The sequence below is a fragment of the Peromyscus eremicus genome, chromosome 20 (assembly GCF_949786415.1).
Source record: "Peromyscus eremicus chromosome 20, PerEre_H2_v1, whole genome shotgun sequence".
NCBI classification, from domain to species: domain Eukaryota; kingdom Metazoa; phylum Chordata; class Mammalia; order Rodentia; family Cricetidae; genus Peromyscus; species Peromyscus eremicus.
The window spans coordinates 10,249,770-10,263,128 of record NC_081436.1 but is presented as its reverse complement, the minus strand read 5'-3'; the positions used below and the strand labels follow the sequence as shown (position 1 = coordinate 10,263,128).

The window sequence follows — 13,359 nt, the reverse complement described above, 5'->3', positions numbered from 1 at the left end:
TCCCCACACTGCTCCACTGAAGGCACTGGACAGAAGTGGCGCCTTCTCCCCATCCACTCCCTGAATCCCTGGCCCTCGTATCCCTTAGGGCCTTCATTTCCTAACAGGAAAACGGTATGGGTACCACTCACGCTGACAAGGAAACATGAATTCAGTTCATCTCAAAACAGCAGAGGCCACAGAACACAGCGAAGGCAACTGAGGCACACAATTCTACAGAATTCTATCTCATCTTCCTGTTAACTATACTCAGATCCTACTCCTCACAGTGGTTCTAAAACAGTCTTCATTAGAACATCAGCCTGGGGATGGGCGGACGGTTCTGTGGTTAAGAGCACCTACTGCTCTTGCAGAGGACCAAGCAGATGCTGGGGCTGGCAATTTTCCTTCCTCAGCCTCTCAAGTTCTTAGGAGCAGAAGCTTGTGTCACCAACCAAGAGAAGATTTTATCTTTATTTCAGTATTTTTAACAAGGCCATCCAGAATTTCTGGTTTCCTACTTGGTCTCAACTGTCACTGTCCAGCTGGTTCACAACCATCTGTAACCCCAGTGCCAGGGCACCTGATACCCTGTTCTGATTTTTGCAGGCACCAGACATGCATGTGGTGCAGACATATAAGCAGGCAAAACACTCACACACATAAAGTAAGTCTAAGAAAACTAAAACATCACAACAAGGCAAGGTGGTGTAAGCCTGTAATTTTAGCACTCGGAAGGCAGAGGCAAGAGAATCCAGTCTGGCTCCATAAGACGACTACCTCCGAAAACAAACAAAAAAACAAACAAAAAACCATAATATGAGAATCTCCAATAAGTTCAGGTTGCTTAACTAGTCAACAAGAAGAATACACCCCAAAATCAGAAGTCAAGAGCAGCTATGAGCTGACCTGTAACAGTCACATGAGCTCTGCCCAGAACTCTCTGCAGACAATGTTAAGAAACACTATATACCTTGGGAAAAAAGAAAAATGTTCCTCAAGAAAGGAAAAAAAAAAATCTGCCTAAAAACAGCCTCAAAGGCCAGTCATGACTGTAATACCAGGACGTGGAAGTGGAGGCAGATGGATCAGTAGTCCAGGGTCACTAATAGCTATACAGCAAGTTTGATGCCAGCCTAGGCTCTGCGAGATCCTGTCTCAAAAGCAACAAAAAAGTGAAAACAAAAACAATCTATTCAATCCTCCAAGCATGTTAGTGAGGACAGTTTAGCTGTGGGTCTGCCAGTTCCACTGTGACATCTCTCCACAGCATTATGCAGACTCCAATACCCAAGCCGACAAGATGCAACACGTACTGAAAGATGTCTCCACCCACCACTGACCCTCCACTCCAAGGACAGAAATAAAGGACAGCTGCAGAAGATCAGAAGAGATCTAAAGGAAGCTTCCAGACTGCGGGAACTGGTGACTAATTTCCTAAGCATTCACAGGGAAACAGCCATTCCACTCATTCTGGCCAATTGAATGTTGGGATCTTCATCGTGGGCTGTTAAAATGTGCTTTATCTTAACTAAAATCCCTGCAGAGATAGGGAATCTTACCCCAAAAGAATTCTAAAATCACACCCACTTCCTGCATGACAAGAAGAAATCTTTAGGTAATTCAAAGAGCACCTGTGGGCTCTTCTAACTCAGTAAAGCATAACGTCGGAGGCAAGCACAGCACCAGCCGCCTGTGAGTAGAGGGACACCTCACAGAATGGCCTCAAGTGGGAGCGAGGCCCAGCAGGATCCCTCAGCCCACTCACAAAGAGAGGCAGCAGCTTGGTCATCCAGAGAGGAGCCCTGGACTACAAAGGGGCTAGACTGTGGTGCAGGCTCCCTCTGGCAGGCTTCCTACCCAGCTTTATTTCTTATCAAAGATCCTTCCAACACCCCTCAAGTAATTCTAGGGACAGCTAAAATTACTGTGTCGTAAGCTGCTGACTAGAAGTCAGTCTAGCTGTAATGGTTGATTTTGATTGTCACCTTGATACGATGGACAATGAAAAGGGAAGGGAGTCTCAATGAGGAAAAACTGTCTAGGGTAGGTTGGCCTATGGGCATGCCCTGTGAGAGTTTCTTAACTGGGTTTACTGACCTGGGAAGACCCACCCGAATATAGGCGGCACCAATTCAGGAGCTGGGTCCGGACTCAGCAACAGGCAGAAAAAGCCAAGCACTAATGCCAACAAACAAGTCACTGCTGTCTGTCCCTGACCGGGTGTGTGACGGGTTTCCACCATCCTGACCTCCCACAACAACACACTATAACCTGGAATGTGGAAACCAAATAAACCCTTTCTCCTTTCAATTGTTTATGTAGGGATATTTTATCACAGCAACAGGAAATGAAAGTAACTATGTGAGGAACGACCTCACTTTAGCAATTGTGACGTCATTCCCAAACTCTGGCCAAGCACCTGTTAAGGGCCCCAAGCAAGGCAAACAGCCATGCCTTTCCTAACCTGAGCAGCGCCTGAGGGTCTTCCACAGATCCACTCTCATTCCCAATGCCCTCTAGTACCTGAGGAGCCCGAGGCTCACAAAGAAAGGGAGAGCTGGGGTGTACCTCAGTGCTAAAGCTCCTGCCCAGCTCACTCTGAGTTCAGTCTCCAACACCACCAACAAAAAAACCAAAAAAGTATGACACTAATGACCAACATAATAAAATTAAAAATTGAATCCATGAGTGAACCTAAGTAAAAGGTGAAGGGGAAAAACTCTTCAAACTGTCAACAAATTCAGAGTAAGAGAATCACCACAATCACTACTTTGCCAAAGAAGGGTATTCCCCACACATACTTCAAAGTGGACCTAGAGATTACTACCGAGCGGAAGTGGAAGGCCAGCACCGTAACCATGTGATAAAACTTGGCCAACAATGCCACGCTTATGGTACCAGCTGACTCCTTAGGACAGCATGGGCAAGAGCCTAAACACACCAAAGCCTTGATCCATTCATAGGAACACAGGCAAATCCCAACTAAGGGTCATTCTGCAAAACAAAAGTATCACATCACAAAAGATGGGACCCAGTGGAATGGCTCAGTGGGTAGAAATGCTTGAAGAAAACCTGACAAGCTGAGTTCAATCCCCAGAACCCCCAGTGGAAGGAGGGAACCGTAACCTCCTCCTTGGAAGCAGACAGCAGAATCCCCAGAATGTCTCTACTGAATACAGTAGGAAAACGGCACAGCCTGCTTCATAAGGTGGAAGGTGAGGACCAGCACCCGAGACTACCCTCTGACCCCTCCCATGGCGCGACACACGTACCTGCATGCAGAATCACGGAACATACACATCACACACACACAAAACTAAAACAGAATGAAATGACGCGGCATCTGCATTGTCCACTGTCTGTCTGATACAGGGTCACTGGATGGAGGGGGATTTAGCTCTACGTAAGAAAGTGAGTTTAAGGGCTGGAGAGAGGACTCAGCAGTTAAGAGCACTTGCTCGCTCTTCCAGGACCAGAGTTCTGTTCTCATCATCCATGTTAGATAGCCCACAACCTCCTGTAACTCCAGTTCCAAGGGATCTGACACCCTCTTCTGGCCTTTGTGAGCACTAGGCACACTTGTATACTTAAAGAGAGGGGGGGGGGGGGGGGGGGAGAGAGAGAGAGAGAGAGAGAGAGAGAGAGAGAGAGAGAGAGAGAGAGAAAGAGAGAGAAGAAACTGAGTTTAAGATACTTCACAGAATATTGACATACTGCAAAATGGTTTCTCTTTTTGTATTCACATAGTATAAACAGATTACAATATTACAAACAGAAAGTGTAAAAGAGAGGTATGACTTAAAATCTCAAATTTAAGAGCCTAGTGTAGTAGTACATGCCTGCAGACTCAAGCTAATTGAAAGGCTGGAACATGATGATTACTGGAGCTGATAAGCCACATATCAGTCTGGGACCTTTTCGACAGGTGGAAATCTGTCACACACAGACATACGCAGAGAGAAAATCTGCTATCAACTAAGCCTTTCCACTTGCTTATAGGATGCACAGTTGAGAATCTGAGACTTTATGTATACTATTGCAAATATTAAGGAAGCAGTTTGTATTGCAGGCAATGAATACCTGTTGAAGGGGGAAGAATTAAGTCTTCCCCAGGGATGAGCCCTCTAATTGACTCTCCAGTACCAAGTGCTCACTTCTGAAAACTACTCAATGGACTCAACAGAGTGTGTGTGTGTGTGTGTGTGTGTGTGTGTGTAATATTTTTAAAAAAAAGAGGCCATAAATTTGAGGTAGAGCAGGGAGGGATAGGAGGGGGGGTTACAGAGGGGAGAAAATGATGTAATTATATTTTACTTTTTTTTAATTACAGGGGAAAAAAAAGAATGTAGCAACCAGCATGGCCACTGGCAAACAGAACGAGAATTTAAATTAACCATAAAGATAGTGGAGAAACAGAGGAGCCTCAAACGTTGTTGCTCCTGAAACGGGCACGTCAGGTCATTCCCACGTGCTCCAGCACTCCTGTCTCAGGAGAGCGACGCCTTACCCCTTCCTACCAGCACTTGAATCTTTCCCTGAGGGCAGGAAAAGCACAGGCTCTGGTCCAACGCCTTCTTCCTCACGCAGGGACTTAAACAGTCAGTAAATAATGACCTTTCTTTTACTCTTCAGTGGGATGTTCTTCCCCTCCTGGTCCCCACAAACCTCTAGGCTAACACTAACACAGTCTTTCCTTAGCTGTCACATCTCCTACAGAATGTGTTTTTGGTACACTAGCTTTTTGGTTTTATCACATTTTATTTGTTTGGGGCGGGTGTGCACACAGTCTACACCTGAGGCCAAAGGATCATCTGTAGGAGTCACTTACCTTCCTCCACTCAATGGCAGGCTTGGCAGCAAGTGTCTTTACCAGATGGACCATGTCATCAGCCCCAGTATTTAAAATACTGGGCATTTAATACCCAGTAGTGAAGTCCCTACCTTTAAATTAGGTAACTGACAAATGTATACACACATACATGAATGCACATGCACTCATACATACACAATGTTCATGTTATCTGTAAACGTCTAGTGGAAGCCTTTTATCATCTTGTCTTACATAAATCTGAATGTCAGATTGACACAGCTTAAGAGTTATCCAAGAGAGAAGAACTACATGGATCAGAATGGAACATGGGCATGTTTGGGAGAGACTGTCTTAATGATTGATGTGCCAGTGTCCAGCCCATTGTGGGCAGTACCATCCTGAGGTAGGTGGACCTGGGTTCTATAGAAAGGGGAGCTGAGCAAGCCAGCCAGCCAGCCAGCAGACAGTATTCCTCCATGGTTCCTGCCTTGAGTTCCTCCCCTGACTTCCCTTAGGAATGGACTGTGACCTGGAAGTGTAAACCAAGCAAACCCTTTCCTCGCAAGCTGCATTTCTTCAGATTATTGTATCACAGAAACAGAAAGCAAACTAGACCATACCTACTTACCAATTTATTAGTAAAGTTCAATCATAAATTCCCCTAAAATCTACAGTTTATCTTAATAACATTAAGAAAAATTTAGAGCATTTACATGTAATATGTATTAAAATTTAGTAATAACTAAAAGATGAGATAAAGGAAAAGAAAATCCAACCAGAATATCAATTATTTAGTTATATGATATTGAATTACAGGAAAAGAAACCCTGCTATGTTTTATTACAGTGAAAGGTTTATTCATCTACTATCTAATCTTACCTACGCTGATCTACCAATTAAATAGTAAGGGCCTACCTAAAAGCCGCTTCCCAAAAGCAGTTCACTCCACAAACAGCAGAGGGCAGCATCCAATAGGGATTCCAGTAACACAGAGAGGAACCTTTACACCTGACGGTGAGAAGAGATAACAGGCCTGTGTGAGTGGTTAGACTGGGCACTACCAAGGAATCTACGGAACACCACAATAACTTTATGTTCAATTTTACAGCAACAAACTGCAAACCCAACTGCTATGGAAAATCGAAGCATTTTTACAAAACTGATTTCTGCTTTACTTAGGGCACAGTGTTAAATAAAACCTTAAGATCATTAATTAGGTGAGAATATCCTACAACTGGAATTTTTTCTGGTCAGGAACTCTCTGGATACATTAAAGTCTCCTCCGCTCTGATGACATATACAAGACATTAATACATCTTATCTTTTTCTTCACAGACTATGAACACTATCCTAGAAAATTCATTTCACCTACATGGTCTGTTTACCACAAACGTAAAAAGTCACAAACACAGGTGTAATGGGAGGAAAAGATCATTAAATACATTCAAATTAATCAACTCCAACTACTCATATGGTGTTTCAAGCTGAAACACAAGACACTGTGCTGACAGTCACGGCCGCTTCATCCCTCCATTCTGTTTCAATACACTACCAAAGCTCAGATGAAGAGACCTGTGGGCTTTCTTAAGGCTGGGGTTAAAAATAAAGTAGTATCTCAAGTTGCACAAATGCTTTTCACTGTCATTTCCTTCCGAAGCAACCATCTGACACTCACTCACTCACTACCCCGCAGGCCTCATGCACCACGTCACTAACCTAGGACACTCCAGCTCTCAGCCCCACGGAGCTCTGTTCTCCATGGAGTCAATTCAAAGTTGCTATTCTAATATCAAAAGGTCCAGGAAATTTCAGACTTGCAAAACTCTTAGGTCTGACTTCCCAGAAACGTCTACGATCCCTGATGCAAGGCAGGAGTCCTCAGCCTGAAGGCATAATGCCATGTCTTGATGCCACCAGACTAGTGATGAAATAAAACTCTGGGCCCAGGGTCTGCCTGGTGAGTTTTTAAATACTGCCTATGAAATTCTCTACGCTACTGCATAAACACAGCACTGAGGTTTTAACATCACTAAGAAAAGTTATACTGCTCTTTGGTTTTCCTTTGAAAGATACACAGTCCACAAGTTGTGTATTTTAATTTAAAAAGATTAGTCAAGAAAGTAAATGCGTACCTAGGAGTAATGCTTGCCTCTTGATTAGAAACCTCGTTTGTGCCCTACTAGGGATAATTATTTGTGTTTAAAATATAACATTGCTTGTAGGCAGCCAAACTCAGTGGTACCCTAACAAATAACACATATACGTTTTTCACATTCAGGTGCTTGCACATCCATTTAAGCCTCACAACAAACTTTTCAGATAAAGACATTTCCAGTGTTATTTTAACAGTTTATTTACAATCAATACCTAGCATGTGCCTTTGTTCTTGGGGGGGAGGGAACTAACCCTATTATTCCATTTCTCCTGTCAAACTGCACAACAGGGTAAGAGGGAAATGAAAACGGAAATCTCAATTTTTCAATAAAAATTACTTTGTAAAGTTGGGTATAATGCAGCTTTTACTCCATTTTACATAACAAACAATTTGTGCATTATTTCCTGAATCTGCCTGGTCCTAAGATCCCTTACTAGAAATGCAGATGCAGGATCCTATCCTCAGCCTGGTTAATCAAGCATCAGTAGAGCAAGAGGCCACAGTGGCCGAAAATGTAACTATGCCTCAAGTCCAAACCTGAATGAAAACAGTATCTATCAAGCAAGAGTCCATGGGACTAAGGTGTGGAGGCAAAGCCTGTAATCATTAGCACTCCAGGGCTGAGGCAGGAGGAACTCTTCAGTTATCAAAAGCGCTACCACAGGCTTGCCATGTATGCATAAGGTATACGGACTGTTCCTTGCACCCATTCATCCCCCCTCAAAACTACCAGCTGCATGCAGCTTCCTCCTCCCTGATGTTCACAGCCTATGAATTGTCCACTGCAGACACCACTCCCGAATAACTCTTCCCTCTGCGCCGTGGTCCCACTCCATCAGAGTACACATCCCCCCAGCCCCCAGCTTTTCTGTACGTATCTGTGTGTCTGTCCTTTCTTCATTCCCTCACACCTCCAGTCAGGTTTCCAGGACCAAGCCATGGAGGACACAACAGTCTTCTGTATTAATTAAACTAAAATGGTTTGTTTGTTTTCATTTCAAAATGTCCATAATAATCACAAGACTTCTGTAAAATCTATATACAACATAAGTTTTCCTTACTCTATAAAGAGTCAAGGAAATTTTCAGGCAAATCCACTGTAAGAATGTGCAGGGCTGAGTGCAGGGCTACGAGGCAACAATACAATCTCAAGCCATGGGCACCTGTGACATGCAAGAGATCACAATTCCAGCCTGTTAAAGGAGATTATTCTCAGAACATGGGCAAGTTATTGGGATCTGCAATCTGCCTGGGCAACTCACCTGCAAGTGCTTTGCATCTAGACCCCTTAACTTCTAGCTCTCCATCAGATCTTCCCATGTTAGGTCTCTAATTTCATGAACACTCAGAAAGTGAGGAAAGGGCAGTTACACACGCAGATGATCCTAAAACAACTGCCTCACTATCTCAGAAGTGTGCTGTGGGATGTCTTTCTGTACGCTGTGAATATGTGTTGCTCTGATTGGTTGATAAATAAAGCCGCACTGGCCTATGGCAGGGCAGGATAAGGTTAGGCAGTACATTCCAACTGTAGAGGAGACTAAGTAAGAATGGTGGAGTCGGGGAGACAACACCCAAGGAGCAACAAGATGCCAGTTGACTGGTAACGTCACGGCCACGTGGCAACATACATATTAATAGAAATGGGTTGAGTTAAGTTATAAGAGCTAGCTATCAAGAAGCCTGACCCATAGGTCATACAGTTTATAATTAACATAAGGCTTTGTGTGTTTACTTGGGACCAAGTGGCTGCGGGACTCCAGTCAGAGAAATTAGTCCCAACTAAACCAGGGCCAGGCAGGAGCAGAGAAACTTCTGGCTACAAAAGTGATCACAGAACACTCTCTTCTTTTGACAAAAAGTAAATCTAGATTACAGATTTAAATGCTTTTTTTAAAAAATGTGTGGGAGGAGAAACTCTGGAACAAAAGTTGTTCTGTGCATAATGAAGAAAATGGCCAACCTGAAAACAAAAATTTTAAAATTCATGCAACATACACTTTCCAAACAAAACTTAAGTTATTATTCAAGGAGAAGAATTCCAACAGATATAACATGGGTAACAGTGTTTAATATTTAAGATCTCTAAGCCAGGGGACAGTGGTGGCCCATGCCTTTAATCCCAGCACTCAGCTAGAAAGTGCTAAAAAGGCTAAAACGGGAAACCCTATCTCTAAAAGCCAAAAACAAACTCTAAGCCAAAAGTACACTTTTAGTCAAATGAGTATCTCCAAAGGCACATATTAATAACTAGCTTTTATTAAATATTATGATCAGGATTATGCTAAGTATGTGGACTGTTTGTATATGCCCCACCACCACCACCAAAAAATTATCTTTGATGTGATAACTGATGTTGGGGTGCCCAGGCCTTTGGCAGGTGACTAGAACAGAGGGCAGTGCTCCTAGAATGACATTACTGTCCATGTAGAAGGGGCTCTGGCTATGTGAGAACACAGAAAGAAAGGGTAAGAAATAATTGACTCCTGCCGTTCCCAATCGATCCAGTCAGAAGAGTTTTGCTATAGCAGCCCAGATAACACTCAACAAAGATGTGAAGTCAATACCACCATGTTGTTCAATAAACTAAAACATAAGGTGTGGCACTGGTGTTACACACCTCATTTATGAGGCGGAGTAAGGGGCCTTACCTAAGGATTTCAACTTTCTCCGGTGTTCAATGCCCCATCCCCCTCTCCTTCAAAGTCAGATTCAGGGGAGGAGGGGAAAACAGTATTGTAAAATAATGGTCAAATCTCTCAACTGTATCAGTGGTTCTCAGTGTTTATTCGCATCTTGATGAGAGCCCATGGTTCAAACACAGGTTCCTGGAATTCACTGTCAAGTCTTCTAGTTCAGCAGGTTTCTTACTGGGTCCCAGTGAACAGAGTAAAAAAAGACAAAGAGAAGAAAGGAAGGAAGGAAGGAAGGAAGGAAGGAAGGAAGGAAGGAAGGAAGGAAGGAAGGAAGGAAGGGAGGGAAAAAAGGGGGCTTACACTTTACAATTAAAACAATCACCATATTGGCTACAGTTTTACTGTGCCAGCTTCCATGCCAAGTAATCCCTGTAACTACTGATGCAATTCTCACAAATGGCCCCTATCTAATGAGGAAGTCAACACCGCCCGTATATGTCAGAGGTAAAGTCCAGGATTCAAAAGCCTCACTCTTCCCAGTGTTTAAATTCCCAGGGTATCCCATCAGTGTCGATAGTACTCAGCAAAAAATGAACTTGATGTCCAGCCAATCCGAAAAGGAGGGAGTGACAATCAACTCTGAATGGGCATCAAAACACCAAGTTGTCAGGATTAAATACACACAACTTTTATCTGTCGATTATATCCAAACGTAGCTGAAAATTTATTATCTACATTTTATAGTAGAGAAATGAATACACAACCAAGTAACAAGGTGATTGAGGGGTCCCGCACCAGTTGAGAGACAGAGGGCACAGATTTGTCGGAAGCTAAAACTTAACTCAGTTTCTGTCTATTAAAACCCTGGAGGGAGGAACTCAGCACCTGGCGCCCTTCACCCCTAGGGTACTTAGCCAGCCCTTGGTCTGTTGAACCTGGGTCTCACTATGTAGCCCAGACTGGCCTGGAACTCACTATGAAAACCAGACTGGCACTGAATTTTCCATCCTCCTGCCTCACCTCCTGAATGCTGAGAATACAGTTGTGTGCCACCAAGCCTGGCTTGACATAATCGTTTCAAATAGTATACACTAATTGAGAAGAGATTTCTCTGAAATACTATTCTTACCATTTAAAATGTGCTACAGGGCGCAGGAATATATCATAAGAACTCAGCTGGTTATGGCAAAGTCACTACCTGGAGGAATCAGGGAATTCCTCCAGAGGAAGCCAAATCCCAAGGAGTTTTTGGTGTTAGTTGGCTTGTTATATATCAGCTGTATTCTGTTATGAAAATCATGTGTGCCTTCATAGTTCTCCCAATTGACTTTCCCCTATGAAGGGCTGACAGTGTGGACTGATCACTCTCTGGACATACACAGGTATTTGGAGAAAAGCCTCAGGAAAGGCTTTCTCTGGAATCAGATTATCTCCCTTAGCCACTTTCCAAGACTACAGGAAACACCACCCAGGTGGGCGCCCAACTTCCGAGGATAACAATGATAACAGCCCACCTGCAAGTCTCCTGACTTAAATTCCACAAGGAGACACTGCCCAGGTGGGCGCCTAACTTTCAAGGACTGTGATAGCAGCCCACATACAAGTCTCCTGGCTTAAGGTAAATTCCACAAGGGGACACCGCCTAGGTCAGGTGGACATTAAGTAATAGCTTTATACAATTTAGCTCAGACCCTTCCCTCTTACAGCCTTACTAACTTTAGACCTCTAACTCCTTACCTAACCACTTCTAGGAATATTTAGATTTCTAACATTTTTTACCAAACACATTTTAGATTATAGTTATGCACATAAGATCCCTCTTCTTAGATATTACCCGAATTTAGCCTTTAGTCAATTCATTAGTCACTTCCCCTTTGGGTTGCAAATGGTAATTAACAGCTACTGCCCCTCTTTGTGATTATTACCACCCCTCCATTTGATACTGATAGCGGACAATCACTGCCTGAGGAAGTTCAGGCTGGGTGTCCTGGGTGGAGGGGAGGACTGTGATTTTGGGGGGATATATAACTGTAAAGCAAGAGACGATGTGAAGAATAAAAAGCGAATGGACCAAAGAACTTTGTGTGCGTAGACTGATTCGCCGACCTTAAGAATAGATTCTCAGCTGGTTGATAAGATTCTTCCCCGGACCCTGGAAAGGAGACTATTAGGGGCTGGACCCCATTAGTCTCTGATAAAAATGTTTTACTTTATGGAGTTGGAAAGATTCCCCACACACACACTCCAAGAACTTCTTGTTATGAAATTCTGGGCAATTAATACTTTTTTAAAGATGTGGGCAATGGAATATATTGAGACTATACCTGAGGATATACCTAGACCCCACATTTCTCTGACTACAATCAAATCATAAAACAGTAACTCGTAATCCCCATGCTGCTTTTCGGTTTGTACCCCCTCCCCTCTGGAAGTGGCCATCAACTCTCAGAGGCTACACAACAGCTCAAAGCGGATGGTACTTTGCACAATCTCCTCCCAGTCTTCTACTCTCCAATATGTTGCTCTCAGAATTGTCCAAAAATACAGGTATCCCTCAAGACAGTGCGAAACGCTCAGACTTAGGTTAAGTGCACTGCCAACACAGTTTCCCATTTAAATTTCATAATTCTAACCCTGGCAGTGATTTATGCAAATCCACCAAATCATTATGCTGTGTCATAAATACCCAATTTTTTAAAGAATGAGAGCTTCATTCTACCCCTCCCACAAAATATGAGCATATTAAGTATCGTTCCTGTTTCTGAACTTCCTTTAAGTTTCCGGATAAACCCAGTAATTTCCAAAACAAAAATTCATAGCTCGCTTTATGCCTCGGCTAGATTTATCTAACCACCACGGCTACTGATGAAAATGCTAAGATTTAGGATGAAAATTCAGACACCTGGGAGGTGGGGGGGACTACTCAACAAGGGCGCCAGCTTGATTCTTAAATAGCTCAGCTTCAACTCCATGGAAACGGGAGGGAATTCCCACTAGCCGCACTGTAATCAGGATTTTTGTGGGCCACCACTTACTTCCAACGAGCCTCTTAGAAAGTTGCAAATTAATTCAATTTCTAACTGCTCTAAACACTGGGTCTGAAGCCAAACAGAAAGTGCTCGGTGGTGGGAGCGGCGCGTCCCGCCCTGCGGACTCCCAGACCCCCGCGCCCGGCACTGCGGCCCGTACCTGCCCGGCCGGCCCGAGCCCGCGCTGCCCGCGCCTCTCCCGGGGCCGCCGCGTTCGCCGTCCGCCAGCCAGGAAACCATCGCCGCGGCCTGCGGCCTGCGTCCTCCGGCCGCTCCTTCCTCCAAGGACACTGCGAGCTGGCTGAAGGCGTACAGCAGCGAGCAGAAGCCGCAGGCCAGGCACAGCCCTACGACCCGCAGGTAGCGCCGCATCCCGGCCCGCGCTACCGCCCCCGCCGCCGCCGCCGCCGCCGTCACCGCCGCCCCGCCGTCGCCGTGCCCGCCCGGGCGAACTGCGAGGAGCCCCAACGCGCAGCCGCAGCGTGACCACCCCGGTTCCCGCCCCACCCCGCCCACTCTCCCAATCCCCGCCCCCTCCTCCCAATCTCCGCCAGGTCCCACTCCGCCCCGCCCCGCCCTAAGCCCCGCCCACACACCACGCCCCTTACCCTGTCATGCCACGCCCCCATCTCCGCCTCCGCGGTCTGCCACGCCCCTATCCCCGCCTCTGAGTTCCACCGCGCCCCTAGTCTCCGAGTCCCGCCTCCGTGCCACGCCCCAACTCCCGGCCCCCGCTCGGCCGCGCTT

General features: G+C 45.0%; 1 protein-coding gene across 1 annotated transcript in view; it reads right to left on the bottom strand.

Annotated features, from left to right (window-relative positions):
* Gxylt1 (glucoside xylosyltransferase 1) overlaps nt 1-12,984 on the bottom strand; it is a 33,306-nt gene extending 20,322 nt beyond the window's left edge. Inside the window, exons 1-2 of the mRNA XM_059247737.1 lie at nt 12,773-12,984; nt 5,708-5,800 (exon numbers count right to left, since the gene is read on the bottom strand). Coding sequence (XP_059103720.1) covers nt 5,708-5,800; nt 12,773-12,984 — 305 coding nt within the window. The remainder of the gene's footprint in view (nt 1-5,707; nt 5,801-12,772) is intronic.
* Nucleotides 12,985-13,359: the final 375 nt, after the last annotated feature.